Raw genomic sequence first — 18,543 nt, 5'->3', positions numbered from 1 at the left:
AGCCTGTGCTGAAATGTTTGGATCAAGAGAGGGACATCCCCATTATTCAGTGGCTGTTTGGATCTGGCATGTTTCTGATCCTAATAGTACTTTTTCCCATAAGCAGGTACTGTTGCTATCACAGAGCAAATATGAACTGGTGACTGACAGAGCAGGGAAGAGAGGCAGCCCTGGCACAATATTGATCTTAAAGGTGACCTGCAAAGTAAAAAGAAAAAGAGGTTGTGTCCTTTTTGGTGTTTTTCTGATGCACAAACAAATCTTGAAAGGGTTTTTTCCTCCTTGTTTTTTACCCCAGGCCAGGTCAACACTAAAAAGTTAGGTCAACCCAGCTACGTTACTCAGGGGTGTGAAAAATCCACACCCTGAGCGGTGTAGTTAAGCTGACCCAACCCTGTTGTAGACAGCGCTACGTTGACAGAAGAATTCTTCCACTGACCTAGCTGCTGCCTCTCAGAGAGGTGCATAACCTATGCCAGTGAGATACCCTCTCCTGTCCGGTTAGGTAGTGTTTACACTGAAGTGCTACAGCGGCACCACTGCAGCAAGTGCCGCTGAAGCATTTCAAATGTAGACAAGCTCTTAGAAATATCAGGAATGTCCAGGTTGGTCTCTCTTTGCTTTGTTGAAGGGCTAATTGGAGATTTAGATAACTGGAGTGGGGCTTTTTCACCCTCCTGGGGGTGAGGGTTCTCATCTTTAACAATGAGTGCTTTCCTCCTAAGTGTTTGAATTAAGTAGGTGTTAATACAAGGAAACAAATTAAACAGCCTGACAAGAAATCCTTCTCCCTCTTAGTTACTTGGATTTTATAATCAGACCAATTTTCTAGTTGTCATTCTTCTGGAGAGGAAAGGCTAGATAAGAAGTGAATTTCTAATGTAGAAAATAAGCAGACTTTATAAATAAGTTCAGCATTTCAGACCTGCATCACAAAGAGAGAAAAAAGGGCACAACCCTGTTTTTCCCCTTTCGCATGTTACCATTAAGAAATGGACCAGAGTAGGAACAGCTTTGAGAAGCAGTGGGTTATTGTACCTGGGTGATGTGTGTAATACCTGGCACTTCCTGGATCAGTGGCCAGTGAAGGCGGATAGCTGCACAGCCATTGCTGGGGACTCCATTGGGACAGGACACAGAGGGTCCTGAGAGAACTCTTGAAATTCGGCAGAGTAGGATTATGCCCACGGGCCCAATTCTCCCCCTGCAGGATACAAGTAACTATTACTGAAGTAAGAGATAAATAGAGCTCTCAATCCCCAATCCCGTAGTCCTTACTCCGGCAAAGCTCCTGGTGACTTCAGTGATAACTTTGGTGGAATGCTCAAGGGCATAGTGTATAGGGCACACTTTGACAGGGCCAGTGGGGTACACTATACAGTGGGTCATTCCTACAGCTGTCCTAGTTCTAATTTGCTCTGCACTACCCTGTATCACCAGCCTTTTCCTACCAATTCTCCCCCCTCCCCCCCGCCCCAGTTATGCAGATGTTTTCTTCCTCCCTTTTTTTAGCAGAAAACTTTTACCTGTTTCGAGCTGCTTAAAGAAGCAGCTCTCTTGCCATTGGCATTTTGAAAGTGAACAGTGGATCTCAGTTTTTATTCCTCCTCTGTTACACTGACTGCACAGGTGTCCCTTTTTCTCACCTTATAATATGCCTGCATGTAAATGATCTTCCAGCCTATTGTCAGGGAATGTGAGGTGCTCCATAACAGAGGGGAAAGATAGTCTGGTGGTTACAGCTGTTGACTGGGCACCAGGAGACCTGCCTTCTGTTCCTTACTGTGCCAATGATTGGCTCTGGGACCTCGGGTAAGTCACTTCCTCGCTCAGTGCCTCAGTTCCCTCTCCTATGCAATAGGCAGTGTGATACTTAACCTACCTCAGAGGGGGATTGTGAAGCTTAATTTGCTAATGTTTGTAAAATACAACAAGGTTTGCAAATGGTGCTGCGGAAAGGCAAAGTCTAGGAACAAATCTGTGGCCCCTTACAACTCCACAGCTGTTACTGCCCACTCCCAGTTGTGCCCACTCAGACATGTATGGTAGAGCTCTTGCTCTAAAACTTCTTAAACTAAAGGGCAATCTCTTTTATCTATTAGCAGTATAGATCCTAAGATTAGAGCTGAGCAGTTCTCATTCCATCCAGTGAAGGGCAGTGGTCTCCTGTACATACATTAGCTAGTTCATGACAGTATTATTATTCATTATAATTATATAGACTCCAGTTTATGGAAATCCCCCTTCTTTCTTTTCCCCACTCTCCCCTCTCCCATCTTATCTTGCAGACTGGTTTCTACCGATGGTCAACTGTCAAGAAGACCCAACAAGTAAGTCTTGCTGTCTGCTTTGTGTGTGTGTGCGCGTGCGCGTGCACACAGGCTGAAAGAAAAGGAAGATGCTGGTTACTCAGTAGGAAGTGCTAATCCCAATGCCCCAGTATGGTGCTAGGGGGTATTAAGATTCTGGAGGTGTTATCCTTTATATGAAGCCTAAAATAGGCACACCAATCACTCAGGGTTGTTAAAAATCTGATGGTACTTTGTGCAGGGATAGGTGTGTTGGTCCTAATGTCCTGGATAATCATATTCTATCTCACTGCTATTCAGTTCTTCATTTCCTGGCCTCAGCTGTTGTGTAGTGCAGTTATGCAATGTTAAACAGCTGTCATATTCTACCTCAGACATGGTGTTTATTATTAATCACGTGTATTATGGTAGCACTCAAAGACCCCATTCGGGATCGATATCTCATTGCACTAGGTGTATTCACACACACATAGTAAGAGACAGTCACTATTCCAAAGAACTTTCAAGATAATTTAAGCCAAGACAAGGGACAAGGATAACAGTGATAGTGGTTACAAAGACTAGCTAGGTGCACAATTAGCAGGTTTTCAGTCACTAATAGATATTAGGATTTGTGTAGATATATGTATGTGTGTATTTATATCTGTGTGTATATACACACACAGATACACACACAGATACAAATAAATTAATCTCAGCAATCCCCATGGGCTCTCTACCCAGTCACTACTATTTAGCAATTTACTGTAAGCATCATGATAAAAGTGGATCTCGAGGAAGAATTTGAAGGAGAACAGGGTCATGGCTTTATGGAATAGCTGGGCAAGGGCATTCCCTGTGGAGGGAGTAGCATGGAAGAAAGCTCAAAAAAGTCTGTGGGAGAAGCACCTAAAATGGGTGGTTGAGACTGGCATCGCTGGCAAAGTAGAGTGAGGCAATGCAGTAAGAGAGAAAACCACATAAATATAGGGAGGTAGAATTCTGAAGGGCCTTTAAAGGTGAGGACATGAACCTGATGTGATGGAAAAGGAGGTGCCTGTAGAGGGGACTGATGTAGTGAGAGTGACAAGCAAAGTTCTTTGCAGCTGGGGTTGAATGGACAGGAGAGGTGTGGTATGGATGTCAGGGATCCAGAGATTGCAGAAATCAAGATGGGAGAAGATGAGGCCCTGGATGAGAACTTTAGCTGTGTGAACAGAGGGAAGAGACTAGATCTTAAGATGTTATGGAGGAAGGAACTCCAAGATATGGACATGGCGCGGATGTGCAGGACAAGAGGCAGGGAAGAACCAGAGATGTGGCTCTGTTTCAGTGCTGAGTAAATAAGCTCTGAACGTACCAATCTGCAAAGCGCTTTAGAGTGCTTCAAGAATTCATTATTATTTATTATGGTTCTGAGTGCATGTATTTCTTTGTGTGCACTGGGATTGTTTGTGAATTGATGCTTTATAGCAAAGGATTGTGAGAGACAAGGAGGATCCTGGGATCTGAGAACCTAACACTGAGTCACTCTGTAACAGTGGGAAGTTAGAGGAACCTTACTGCTACCTCAGTGGTACCCAAGTGTGGAACACTTGGTATATAAGGAGAGCATGGTCTAGTGGTGAGAACAGTGGACTATATGTCAGGAGACCTGGATTCTACTCCTGGCTTTACCATTGACTCACTGTGTAGTTTTGGGCAAGTCACATTCTCTCTCTTTGCCTCAGTTTTCCCATCTGTAAGTGGGATTATGATAGTTACCTACCTCCAAGGAGAGGTGAGAGGATAAATGAGTTAATATTTGTACAGTGCTTTGAAAACATAAGGTGCAACATGACTATGCCCTCTCCTCTCCTCTCCTCTCCAAGGCAGACCTTGCCTTAGCCAACCATCCCTTAGTCATCTCACAGCTACACTCCTGCAACACATTCTACCCTCAAAGGCTCCTTGGAAGCTGTGACTCTTGCAGAATGTGGCCACCAAACTTCTGTATAGGGAACAGGATTGGGAGCACATCACGCCCACACTCCACTTGCCCAGCTTTACACCTCTCTGCAGTTTGGGCTAGGTTCAACCCAGTTCACCCTGAACTCCCTAGCTGTCCATCCCAAAGATGAGTGCTGCAGGAACCAGGGGCAGGGCAGCTCCTCACCTCTGACCTCTCTCCCTCCAGCATGGCCACCCAAGATGGGCCAGAGCTGAGAAGTCAGGATCTGGATCCAGAGTTCAGTAGGGGTTTAGAAGTGGGGTTTGTTGATGGCCCATCTGTGCCTTTACAGTGTCCTTTGCAATACAACCCTGGAGTTCCCTGCTGCTGTTGGGGTTCTCTCTGCACTCCTCACAGGGAGGTTAGTTTGGGGTAGAGGCATCCTGGTCTATAGGAAATGGCTGTTTTACACTTGAACTAACCTATGTACACAGGGCACCTTGATACTCTGGGGATGGGTGCATTATAAGAAGCAGTGAAATGTGAAGCTCAGGCTCTGAGCTGAACTTCCTGGGGTGGTGGCGGGGGGAAGAGACATCCCGTGAAATAGCAGAGGATTTGGAGAGGTTCACTGACACATCTGGGCAGCACTATGACTCAAATCACATGCATGTTTGCTGACAACTAGTGGCCCTTCTAGGGTACTCCATGGGACAGATATTGGGCAATGGGGAGGGCTAGTAATAAGCAAGCTGAAAGGGGGGGTGAAGGGAGAAGAAGTAAACAGATATGGACATATTATTAATTCCTTTAGGAATATCCCCCTGATGTGGTCTCTAGCCAATCCCAGGCCAATGGAGGCAGAAAAATCCGTGCCCAGGATAGGGGATATATGGAGGCCTCTCTCCCAAGATGGGTGGTCAGAGCAAGATTAGTAATAATTCAGTTTTCGCATGCAAAACGCACTGCTATGAGATCCAAGGTTTCCAGTGAGCATCCCAAGTCCCAGGAGCAGGTGGATAGAGGTGGGGAGAGGCGCCGTGTGAATATTTACTGGATAGGATCACGCTATCTTAGGGGCCCATCATGGCAGCTAGAATCATCTGGCCCACTATGGTTAACCATGCCCAAGTGTAAACCTTCGTAAGAGCCAGAGGAAAAGCCCTGAGAGCAGGGCCCAGGCTCTGGAATGCCTGTTCAAAGAAGATCAGGAAAAGTCCTTCCCTGATCATCTTGGGGCCCCACTGAAATACCCGCCTCTCCCCATGCAGCATTTCCCAAGGTACCGGAACAGAAGAAAACCTACAGCACATTCATAGTGAAAAGTCCCACAGTTAGAATAAATAATAATTATATAATAATATAACGAAGAGTGGGCTGGAGACTGATGGTCTCTTCTAGAAGGATCTCACTGTTTCTGATTATCCCCTCACACCCAGTGCTTCTAGGCGTGGTAGTTCATAGCCCCGGCACCTCTGGGCTTGTCATGTCAGTTATGAAAGTAAAACAAATTGCTTGAGCCCCAGCACCTCTTTCATTACAAATTAAGCACTGCTCACACCACCTAGATAGCATGGCAAAGAACACTTTGGAAATGCTAGAGCAGTGATTCCCCAAGCTTTTCGTCTGGTGGGTGCGAGACAAAGGACCGTGGCGGCGGTGGAGCATCCGCCAAAATGCCGCCGAATTTCTGCGGCATTTCTGCACGACGCCTCTCGATGACGCTACTTGCCGCCGACAAGTGACGTCATCGAGAAGTGTTGCCGCCGAAACGCCACAGAAATTCGGCGGCATTTCGGTGGATGCTCCACTGCCGGCCAGGATGTGGGCGCATTTAGATGCCCCCGCGGGCGCCATGGCACCCGCAGGCACCGCATTGGGGACCCCTGTGCTAGAGAAAGATTGAGAGTCAGGCTATGTCTACACTACAAGCCAGGAGTGTGATCACCAGCTTGTGTACACATACTCGCATTAGCTCAATGAGAGCTAGCACTAGTGTAAATAGTAGCATAGCCATGGTAGCATGGGCAGGGGCAGCACAGCTTAGCCATGCCAAGTACAAACCCACCTGAAACCCCTGGACACGTACTCAGCAAGGCTAAGCCATGCCGCCACTGCTGCTGCCTGTCCTACCGTGGCTACACTGCTCTAGCTCTCATCAAGCTAACTTGAGAATGCGCATGCCAGCTGAGAATCATACCCCTAACTCGTAGTGTAGACATAGCCTCAGAGAGGACACCAGATAGATAGAGGGTGTATGTTTGAGGTGAATTAGTGGTGATGCAGTTCAGGAGGGGAATGCAGGCTTCAACTTTTTGCCATCAGTGAGTTAGGTTCAAATGGGACCTAAGGGCACAACCGGAAGGGCTTTTACTGGGTCTAAACTTAGTCCTTTTTGGTACTCATCATACAAAATCCAGCATACAGAGAGACTTAAGGGCTGGAATAGCAGGGGGGTTGCAGAGTAGGACTGAGGGGCATTGGCAGAGCTGTGTGGGGAGCTCAGGAGTGGAATAGCAGGGGGCTGCAGGGCACGACTGAGGGCATTGGCAGAGCTGTGTGGGGATCCCAGGACTGGAATAGCAGGGGGCTGCAGGGCAGGACTGAGGGGCATTGGCAGAGCTGTGTGGGGAGCTCAGGACTGGAATAGCGGGGGGCTGGCAGAGCTGGGGGGTAGGACCAAAAACTCAAAGCAGACTCTTTCAGATCATTCTCTCTTTTTCCAGTTACGCCTGACACAGAACCTGTCACGGATGACTTGAGTAAGTTCATTCTTCTGACAGTGGGACCACTCAGGGCCTTCCTTTCCCTGCTGATCCCTACTCCCAGCTGTATCACCACTAGAGATCCCCTTCACCTCACACTTAGAGTCCCACTTTCTCCATTGCCCCTAACTCCAGCTGTAACTCTCCAGAAATTCCTCTTTCTTTACACACTTGTTTTTTGTCCAAAAAAAAAAAAAAGCCTGGTACCGAAGGCATAGTAGCAGATGAACAAGGTGTGTACAACTGCTTTAATATAAATGTCTGTCTTTTGAAGGAGACATTAACCTGATCTCCCTTATGGCCTGTCTCTGGGTCAGCACCTAAGGCTGACACCCCAAGGCAGGGTTTAATCAAGGGTGGAGAGGAACTGCACTATTAGAAGGAATGTGAGCTCCCTTTTGCCCTACCTCTGGGAGTTCCAGTGCCCATACCACAGGGCACTAGTGTGGCAAAGGATACTGCTTTGTGAGAGGAGCTGCTCTCTCTTGGGTAAGACATTTCCCATGCTCCTTCCTTTACACTTAAGGGCCCCTGCTTTTCACTGTTTATTTTAGAAGCATAGCAAATAATCCAAAATTCACAAATCCTTTGTTTTCTAGTTCCAGCTGCCATTGTAAACACAACAGAGATACCAGGTATGTTTAGTTTTGGGATTCAAAGTAGGGGACATGGAGCCTGTCACCTTTAGGGCATCATTTCCTATCCAGATCGAACATAGAAATAGCCAGATTGGATCAGACCAGACCTGACCAGATCCATTTGGGCAGTACTAGATGCTTCAGAGGGAGGTGCCAGTACTGGTCACTGTCGGAAGACAGGATACTGGATTAGATGGACCAGTAGACTGACCCAGTATGGCTGTTTTTATATTCAAGTAACCCCATACTGGACAGTTATGGAATAATCTGCTCACAGGGGAAGTTTCTTCCTGACCCCACAAGAAAAGTGGTCGAGTTATAACCTGAAGCATGAGATTTTATATCCTTTATAAAGCTGTATCTTAAATAATATGGCTGCAGATATTATTTGCATAAATGTCCATTCAGAATTATTCTAAACTCTGAGTACTATTCTGTTAGTGAGTTCCACAGGTTCATTGTATACTGTACTGAATGTTCTCTAGTTTTTGTATTATGAGCTAAGGGGAATAGAAATGCTTTATCCTCATCCTCTAGACCATTTATTATTTAGTATGACACCTTTATCAGGGTTTCTCTTCTCTAAACAGTCCCAGCACCTCAAGAATTTCAGGAAATGGGGTATGGAGCCTTTAATATCTTGAGCACTAGATCCAATCCAGCCCCAGTTTGGAGGCTTTTGTAAAATGAATTGAGGCTTGCAGTCCAGTGCCTAGTGAACTTGTGTCCACTTCACAACGGCCTTTGGCATTCATTTGCACCTGTGTGTGTTCCCAGAATGCCGTGAGGAGCAATTCCCTTGCACACGCCTTTACTCCGTTCACAAACCTGTGAAACAGTGTATCAGTTACCTGTGTGTTACCAGGTAAGAAGCCTGCAATCCCCAGGAGAAAAACCAAGTTACTATCACAAAGAGCATGTCCAGCTCAGAAAGTGTGTGCTCTATGGAGACACAAGGGTTCTATCCCAAGTTCTAGTCCCTGGAAGGGAAGTGGGTGAAGTGAATCCTAAGAGTGTAATTGAGGTTCTTAACTAATGCAGTGTAATACTTAATATATTTGTAACTCTTTGAAGTTGTAAAATGTTCTGTGAGCATTGGGACAAATCTTGAAGTCACCACACAGGCAAAATGCCTTGTTGACATCCATAGTAAGTAAGCCTTAGTAAGGACTGACTGGAACTCAGGATTTGCCTCCTTGTTTGAATGATTATTGCCTATATCATTTTTTGTTCTCATGAATCTGAATCTCTCTCTTCCATCCTTGACATGATTCTGGTGGCCTCTCATCCCCTCAGTGTGCGTCGCATGTACATAATAAACAAGGAGGTGTGCTCTCGTGTGGTCTGCAAGGAGGATGAAGCCATGCAAGGTGAGTGACGGCTGGGCGGAGGAGCAGCAGAGCAGAGCTCTGTGGGGAAGGGGGGGCAGCCTTGTTCAGGTATGCTTTCCTTTATAAGAAACTGTACCGTGCCTGTCGAGTGACATTTCTCTCTGGGGGAACTAGTGGTTGATGGGGCAGTGGCACAAGGCGGCTGGCCTTTAAAGAGGTTGGGGCTCAACTTCCAACCCTCCGGAGCTCCCCTCACTCCCTTCTTGTTGACAGGGGTGGCTGTACCAACTTATAAGGTGGCATCATAGGAGGAATCCATGCCCATCTCTACTACAGATTTCTGGCCCTGTAACCTACACTGCACAGTCTACAAAATGGGACCTAATGGAACCTCCTCCCTTTTACCTCTCTACTTGGGGGCTGCTTCCGGGAGCAGCGTGGGGCCACCAGCCACGGCATGCTGGGACTTGAGGGCAGGTTGTCAGATATTTGTCCCGCATTTGGGGGGGGGGGGCCTGTCACCACACAGTTTGTTTCATGGTAAATCTACTTCTGTTTATACCAGTATCATGTTGTCCATACTGTGGGGTAGCACATATATAACTATGTCTGTTTCTAAATGCATATAGTAAAAGCAGTAAAAGAAGTGCCTGTAGACCAGCCCCAACAGTCATGTTTTTATTGCTGTTAATCCTGGAGAGCCCATAAAGCTATGGGACAGCTAGCAAATTTATTCTGCTTTGTGCATTATCAGTAGAATCATTAGCTGGCTTTCCATTGGGGAAACTTTATTGCTGGTAAAAAGAACAGGGATACTTGTGGCACCTTAGAGACTAACAAATTTATTTGAGCATAAGCTTTCGTGGGCTACAGCCCACTTCATCGGATGCATGCAGTGGAAAATACAGAAGGAAGATAGATATATACACACAGAGAACATGAAACAATGGGTGTTACCATACACACTCTAACGAGAGTGATCAGTTAAGGTGAGCTATTACCAGCAGGAGAGAAAAAAACTTTTTGTAGTGGTAATCAAAATGCTCCATTTGCAGCAGTTGACAAGAAGTTGTGAGGAACAGTGTGTGTGTGTGTGGGGGGGAGAATAAACATGGGGAAATAGTTTTACTTTGTGTAATGACCCATCCACTCCCAGTCTTTATTTAAGCCTAATTTAATGGTGTCCATTTTGCAAATTAATTCCAATTCAGCAGTCTCTCGGAGTCTGTTTTTGAAGTTTTTTTGTTGTAATATTGCGACTTTTAGGTCTGTAATCGAGTGACCAGGGAAATTGAAGTGTTCTCCAACTGGTTTTTGAATGTTATAATTCTTGACGTCTGATTTGTGTCCATTTATTCTTTTACGTAGAGACTGTCCGGTTTGGCCAATGTAGTAATACCAATGCTGGTAGTGATGCAAGAAGCAGAGAGAATTTACCTGGATTTTCAGGTCCCAGTTTTGAGTATGTGACAGCAGCTTTTAGAAAACTCCTCTTGATTTGTAAACCAAGCTGAAATTGACACACAAGGAAGGAACAGGAATTTGAGGATTTGCAGAGTCACTTCTCTGATAGAAACTGCAACTTTAATCTCAAGTTAATATTAACTTTTAGAGATGAGCCAGAGCAGAGAGTTCAGATCTAGACTCAAACATCCCCAAAATTTGGGGACGGGGAGACAGGCCAAACCAAACCCTTGGATCTGAACAATTAGAAAGATAGGAAGCAACTCAGCTGCAAAATCCACATGTGGATCCAGAGTTCCACAAAGCTCTGTATTAACACTGAGAACGGATCAAATCAGTAGCCAAGTAAATAGTTTAAGCAGGCTCTAGCAATGGGTTTTAAAGACTTGGTTTCACCTGGAATTTACATGGTATTCCCTGATTAATAGATTAGGGTCTACAAATCCTGGGCAAGTCTTTACTCAAAGGCAACCAGGGGAAATCTGGTGTAACTCCTCTGAGCTGAAAAGAGTGGCTTCTGACTTACATTAGTGTAAATGAGGGCAGAATCTAGCCCAGTCTTTATCCAGGCAAAATTCCCAGTGATGTCAGTATGAATTGTGCCTCCATAAGGCCAGAATGAATTCTGAGTAAAGGCTTCAGGATTCATTTCTCTGTCCCATTTAAATCAGTGTCCATCACAAGTTTATATGGACAACGTCAAGATTGTATTGCTAATTGTTCATGTGATGAACTGAGCTTGAATGAAGCCCTAATCCTCTGTCTCATGTCTCTCTGCAACTCTTTTCTTTGTCTCCAGATGAGATCTGCCGCCAGCTGGCTGGCCTCCCCCCTCGACGCCTCCGCCGCTCCGGTCAGCCCCGAGGCCCTCCCTGCAGATGGGGCCAGAACAAGGAGCTGAATAAGCCTGATGCTCTGTGAGCTACAAACAGTAGGAGAGAGAGAGGGAAAGGGAAGAGGAGAATCATTGTCAACCCACCATCTACAACCCCAAACAAGTCCTACTGGTCCTTCTGCAACACCAGCTCCCTCCGCCCCACACTTCAGGTGGTGCAGTGCATGGGGTCCTCTCTGCTAGTGGCTGCTGTCTCCTCTAAAGGGTGCTCATATTTTTTATCCCAAACTTGATCTTGCAGGCCGGGATCAGCCTATTTCCTGCAGTGCTCTATCTCTTGCTCTCCTCCCCCCCCCCCCAAAGAGAGAGATGAGGGTGGGGACAGAATGTAGGTCTCCTACAATTCACAAACCCTTAGGGAGGCCCAGGCCTGGTCACCACAGCACTCCTTGGATGGAGCAAACCTGAGTGTCCTCATGACTACACAGCTCACTAAATCCTAGAATGCTGGGCCCAGTCCCTGCAGATCTTCCAGGCCCCAATGATCTAGGATCCTCAGGACCAGTACTCTGGTAACATTTCAAGAGAGGTCAGGAGTAGGAATCAAATCTGGGTTTCTTGCATGGCATCAGAGTGAAAGTCCTTAGAGTATCCCATCCCAGTCTCAGGGGACTGAGACAGCAGTTTACTACTTGGCAGCCTAGTGTTAGTCCCTAGGAGACTCCATGCCCCATCTCTACACTACTCAGTGCCAGAGAAATGACAAGTGTGGGACTGAGAATTAAACCTTGACAACCCCCAGCTACAATTCAAGACAAGTCTCATAGGCCCTGCAGGCAGTAGTTCATTTATAACCAGCTCTGGGAGGCTTTGTATCCCTTTGTTACAAGCCACCTGCCTTTGTCGTAGGAACAGTAGCCAATGAAGAATCTTTGATTGGCAGAGCAATCTATTTTTCACAATACAAACATAAGATTTATTGAGAAGTGTGCTGGTCTTCCTCCTAGCCCACCCTCTCCGATCCTCCCAGCTCTACACCACACTCAGGGGATCCACAGCAAAGGTATCACTGCAAACAATCCAAGCAAATGGCAATTAGTTGAGCTCCTGTGCCGGGGAAGGGCAAAAGTGAAGAATTGGTACATCAAGGAGATGGGCAGGGAACTTGGTACCTCCTGGTGTGAGGAGCATGGAACAGTTGGGTCTTTCAGATTAAGAACAGGTTTGTCCTGGATAATTTGGGGAAGTCTTGGCTCAACCCAGGTTTAAACATATCAAATACTTTTAAAGCAGCTGTGACATTGTCTCTGTGGAATTCCCCTCCCACCCCAGCACCAGGAGCTCTTGCAGAAGGCAGGAAATGTGTGTTGGGTTGGCACAGGGAAAAAGAGAGGGACTAAATTGTTGGGCACTGGCAGGGTGACTCGGTCCTACTTCACAATGCAAGGGGATGAGAGTCCCATAGCCAGAGGAGTGGGCACACATGCAGAGATAAGCCAGCTGTGTGGAAGGGATTTCATTCCCCTAGCACTAGGCTGTTCCATTGTGGGCTGGGGCAGAAGTGAGTCATCTGGGGCAGAGTGGGGGAAGATTTGTGAAATATACTTACAGTGGTGTGGTCACTTATCCAGCACCCCATCCCAGCCAGGGGCTGCTTTGCAGGCACCCTGCCCCTAATTTCTTACAGGTCCCTTAAGCCACCCCACCCCCATCTCTGTTGGGGCTAACACCACTCCTTTCTCAGTCTGGCTTAATGTCAAACAAAGCTCACACAGACCTCAGAGTCCTTAATCACAAAATAACCCAAACAGCCCCCAATGAGTCCCCACTATAAAGCCAAAATCATCACCTCCCCCACACCACTCTGGCTAGAGCTGAGCCCTCTGGCACAGTCCCCTCACTAACAGTCTCAACCAGAGCCCTCCAGGAGCCTGCCGCCTTTTATATTAGAATACCCGATTCCCTCAGGTGAGGCTCATCTCATTATCAGGATTGTTTTAGACCCAGGCTCTCCAGCTCCTGGGAAAGCCACCCTTTTACAATACTGAAGGGTCTTAATCACCATAGCAGTGCAACTTAACTATGGCAACAGGGTCAGCTGGGGCCATGCAGTTGGGTAGTTTATCCCTCTACAGCTAGGGGCAGGGAGGAGAGTAGGCAGGGCTCAGTCTCTAACAAAGGTCTTGTTCCCAACTATAAGGGAAGGCCAGTTTGTTTAGTTCCCCACCTCCTGATATATTGGGCATAATTCCACTTGGTAGGAGCAGCATTCTGCCATATATGGCCTGGGTGACACAATAAAGGGGAGAGAGGGCTAGATACAGGAAGAATTCTGCTATATAAGGGCAAAGTTGCCCTACATAAAAGCCTCTTCAGAGCCGACAAATGTCTACTTCGTACAGACAGAAGCTGTGCTACATCCTACTTAGGGGAAGATACCCTATTGTAGAGGCAGATTTTTCCTATGTAGGGGCAGGGATCTGCTCTACAGGGGCTGAATTTTTCTCTACAGACCCATTATATAGGGGAATGAGTTCCAAGGTAAACAGGGAGTTTACCCATCCCTGGGAACTATAGAGGCATAATTCTATGCAGAAGGCAGAGTTCCTCTATGTAAATAGAGACTCACTACATAGGGAGCAGAGCTTTGCCCTATGTAGAGGTTGAGTTCATAAAGGGAGCAGATGCCTGCTACATTGGGAAGAGGTGACTTAAAGCTAGGATCCTGCTCCCATTGAAGTCAATGGCAAAATTCCCATTGACTTCTATGGTACAGGATCAGGGCCTTAAAGAGTCCTGCCAATTGGAGGAAAGTGGAGATAAAAATGTTAGAAGGAAGTGGAATTAGACCAAGTCTCCTCTCTGACTATAGAGTTGAATGTAAACATATATAGATATATAAATATATTACATAGTTACTGTACAGTATATCTAAATCTCACGTTCACACAGTTTGGGGGAATGCATTAGAAACCTTTGCTGTTGCTTAAATCTCACACTGCATGCAGGGATTGTAAGTGGAATTCCCCTGGGAGAACACTGTCAAAACATTATAGTCCATGTAATGCACACCAAAACATTAAAAGAAAATGTTATTTCTGATTAGTCTTGGCAACTCGTGTTCTGGCTTATTTGTCTTTGCTTTTCCTTTTGTTTCATCCTGACCTGCAGCCAGTTCTGGGCCTCCAACACAACTCTGCCTATATACCTCATGTGGCAGAGCTCTGACCTTGCTCCCATGGGTCCTGCGCTTCTAGGCGGTTTATGCTAGCCTCAGTGGCTCACTGTGACCCTCCACGTAGCCCTTCGCTCTCTAGGGCCAGGGTTACAGTCTACTGAGCCCTTTTCATCATAGGCTGCAAGGAGGTTGGTGAGAGAACTCCCACAGTCTCTGTTCAGCCTCCTGTCCTGACAGGGACCTGACTTCCCCTTCCAGGAGATGTTCCTGTAGTGGTGGGTTGGGGGGAACCCGGGCCCGCCCTCTACTCCAGGTTCCAGCCAAGGGAGCCTAATGGTAGCAGTTGTTGGCAGCCAACCTTTCACTGCCAGAGTTGCTACATTTCCCTGGGCCACTTCCCCACAGCTCTCCTGCTTCTCCCTTCTTCACCCTTACCTTAGGGCTCCTTTAATGATGGTTTGAGGGTGTCTTCAGTAACCAGCCCTTCAGCCACACTTCCTCTCCCCTGGCTTTCCTCTGCCTGACTGGAGTGAGCCCTTTTTATAGTATCAGCAGGGCCTTAATTAGAGTCAGGTGGTCACATTAACTGAATGACCTCACCTGACTTGTTACAGGTTAATTAGAGTCAGGTGTTCTCATTAGCCTGGAGCAGCCCCTGCTCTGGTCAGTCAGGGAACAGAAAACTGTTAATCCAGTGGCCAGTATATCTGCCTTCTGCTATTCTGCTGTACCCAACTGGCCTGGGTCTTTCACACTCAACATTTCCCTGACCTGCGGCAGCTCTTGCTATTCCACTCCTGGGATTCCCTCACAGGTCTGCTGACATCCCTCAATCCTGACGTGCAGCACTCCCAGTCCTGGACTTCCTACATAGCTCTGCAATTGCACCTCATTCCTGATGAGCTGGGCCCTATGGCATTTCAGTATTTTATCTAGAGATTCCTGTAATCTCTTTAGGGCATTTGTTTTCCCAGCTGATTAAACCAGTTTATCCAGAGTTTTAGTTGTGACCACTGAGGACTAGAATAACTCAAGTGCCATCTAAGATTTCACTCTGAGAGAATAATTCCTTAGTAAGAAAACACTCTGCTTTGGTGATGGGAATGTACCACTGTCCAGTTGAAGAAGGGATGGGGATGGAATATATTTTTTCACAACCCAGGCAGAATCTACTGAACCATCTAAACTCAGAAATATGAGTAACTCAGATTCATTGCATCATTTAAGAATCACATTTTATACAAGAAGTAAATGTCTCTCCAGTGCATTCCAGATGAGGATTATGAAGATTTCTCACTTCTCCCTAAAATGTCTGCTTGTCCCATAAACTCATCTCAGACTGACTGCACCAGCCATAGAAATGCATTCTCAGGACCTGGGAGATTTCAAGCACATGTGTTTGTTTGTTTAAACAGAGCTTCTAGAAACACAGGAAATGCCTATGGCCCAATTAGTCCAGCATCCTGTCTCCAGTCCTGTGGCCAATGATGGATGCTTCATTGTGTAAGATACCCACAATGCACCTCATAGTACAAAACCTTCTTCTTCGAGTTATTGCTCATTTCCATTCCAATTAGGTGTGCGACCCAACGGATACTGCTAGGGGAAAAATCTTCTGGCTGCCGTGCACGCGGCATGCACCCACTTAATTGGAATGGACATGAGCAACACATCTCAAAGTTATAAGAAGGTCAATAACTGATTTTTCCCCTTCAGGAGAAATTTCTTCCTGACTCCAGCTGATTAGTTCATACTTTGAAGCATGAGGATTGATAGCCCTGGTGATATTTACCTCCACTAGTATGACTACAGATGCTATTGTAAACAGGATCCTTTGACTTGATTATAATTTATTACCAGTTCTCCTCTCCTTTATAATCTACATAGTTGTCCTTAATCTCGCTTGTATAGAAGCCCCTTTGCTATGCCAGCTGCCTATGGGTATGTCTATACTTCAGGTTGGAAGTATACATTCTAGCTCAAGAAGACATATCGGCTCTAGCTCTGATTGAAATAGCATGCTAAAAATAAAGTGTAGCTTCAGTGGCATAAAGGGCTAGCTGCCCCACATATGTACCCATCGAAGATGCTACGTCTGGAATTGGGGTGGCTAGCCTCTCCCACCACTGCAACTACACTCTATTTTTAGCACACTACCTTGATCAGAGCTAGCACGGGTATGTCTCCTCAAGCTGGAATTTACACCTCCTGCTTGAAGCACAGACATATCCTGTCTCTGGGCATTCTCTGTCCCTAAGGGCCCTGTCTACAATGAACTTTCAACTGAGTTAGGGAATTATGTTTAAACACAGCTCCAGCTAGCAAGGTTTCCCAGGGGTTCTGACCAGAGTGAATGGGGCCAGAATCACATTTAAAATGCATTCTACACTTGGTAGCTGATTGTTTATAGGCACTTCTAACCGGGGTTTGAACTGGGAGTATACAGCACTTCCCATGAGTCAGCCACCTGGTTTTGCACATCCTTCCCCTGATGTCAGTACCACTGGCTCATCAGCCCAAGGGGTAACAAATTAAAAACTGCAGCACCATGAGCAGTGGCATACAATCCCAGTGTGAAGCAGTTGCAGAACTTTTGCCAGCAGAGGGACCCAGAGTCACCACTGAGCTATCCACTGGGAGGAAGGCAGAAGGAACCAATGCTGAGACCTGTTTGCAGGCCCGGTTGCTGTGGGGGAGGGGAGGCTCTTTTTTTCCCTGACAGGAAGGGGCTCTTACTCCTCCCCAGAAATGGTAGAGAGGGTATGGGGGAGTCGGGGAGAGCAGGAGAGTAGGGCAGGGCAGGGAAGGGCCTGGACAGGGAGCAGCATTTAGCCAATCCTACCACTCATTGCCTTTCCAATTGTACGCAAGCGTAACATACCTCACTGTCCCATAGCACCCCTTGTGGCAAAACATGGCATTACAGTCTCTCTGCCTCACTCTCCTCCTTGAGTAGGGTTGCCAGGTGTCCGGTTTTCAACCAATATGCCCAGCCGAAAAGGGACCCTGTGCTGTCAGGGCTCTTAAAAGTCCAGTCGGCGGCACAGCAGGCCTAAGGCAGGCTCCCTGTTTGCCCTTGCTCTGTGTGGCTCCCGGAAGCGGCTGGCATGTCCCTGTGGCCCCTAGGTGCAGGTGCAATCAGGGAGGCTCCACATGCTGCCCCCACCCCGAGCACCAGCTCCCAATGGCCGGGAACCTGCCTTAATTCCACTGCACCACCGACTGGGAGCTACCTGAAGTAAGCTCTGCCCAGCTGGAGCCCAAACCCCCACATGCACCCCAACCCCCTGTCCCAGGTCAGAACTCCCTCCTACACCCTAATTCCCTCGCAGACATAAGCACTGACTCTGTGGGTGCTCTGGGGAAAAATTAGTGGGTGCTCTGTACCCACTGGCAGCCAAGCTCCCTTCACCCCTCCCTCCTCCTCCTTCTCCCCCCCCCTCCGCCGCATTCCCGCTCCTGCGCCTACCTCCCAGCATTGCCCACCTGGCTGCCACCAAACAGCTGCTTGGTGGCATTAGCACACTTGGGGGGTGGGGAGGAGAAACGGGAACATGATGCGTGTGACGGGTTGGGTCATAGAAACCCCTTGGGAACTGCCACCTGACATGTTTAGACTACCTCTGAGCCTGTTTTCCCTGCCAGCTTGGAACTTCAGTTCCTTGCCTTGTTTGAGCCACACATACTTGCCTGCTGCAAACACAGATCCAAGTCTGACCAAATCCCCCACAAGCTGCAGGCTTAACTGAAAACAGCTGAAGAAGTGCTCCTGTCTCCAGCACTCAGATGCCCAGCTCCCAGTGGAGTCCAAACCCTAAATAAATCCGTTTTACCCTGTATAAAGCTTATACAGGGTAAACTCATAAATTGTTCGCCCTCTATAACACTGATAGAGAGAAATGCACAGCTGTTTGCCCTTCCCCCCCAGGTATTAATACATACTCTGGGTTAATTTAATAAAATCACTTTTTATTTATTAAATACAAAAAGCAGGATTTAAGTGGTTTCAAGTAATAACAGACAGAAGAAAGTGAATTACCAAGCAAAATAAAATAAAACACGCAAGTCTAAGCCTAATACAGTAAGAAAACTGAATACAGGTAAATCTCACCCT

General features: G+C 46.9%; 1 protein-coding gene across 2 annotated transcripts in view; it reads left to right on the top strand.

Annotated features, from left to right (window-relative positions):
* Positions 1-14,355, top strand: part of MFAP5 (microfibril associated protein 5) — a 43,841-nt gene extending 29,486 nt beyond the window's left edge. For both annotated transcript variants that reach the window (XM_045001672.1, XM_045001671.1), the window contains 6 exons: positions 2,289-2,330; positions 6,945-6,980; positions 7,583-7,618; positions 8,399-8,486; positions 8,918-8,991; positions 11,216-14,355. In XM_045001672.1, coding sequence (XP_044857607.1) covers positions 2,289-2,330; positions 6,945-6,980; positions 7,583-7,618; positions 8,399-8,486; positions 8,918-8,991; positions 11,216-11,337 — 398 coding nt within the window. In that variant the 3' untranslated portion in view covers positions 11,338-14,355. The remainder of the gene's footprint in view (positions 1-2,288; positions 2,331-6,944; positions 6,981-7,582; positions 7,619-8,398; positions 8,487-8,917; positions 8,992-11,215) is intronic.
* Positions 14,356-18,543: the final 4,188 nt, after the last annotated feature.

This window comes from Mauremys mutica, chromosome 1, assembly GCF_020497125.1.
Source record: "Mauremys mutica isolate MM-2020 ecotype Southern chromosome 1, ASM2049712v1, whole genome shotgun sequence".
In the NCBI taxonomy this organism is placed as follows: domain Eukaryota; kingdom Metazoa; phylum Chordata; order Testudines; family Geoemydidae; genus Mauremys; species Mauremys mutica.
Note: the sequence above shows the minus strand (reverse complement) of the source record. Positions and strands in the feature narration are given on the sequence as shown.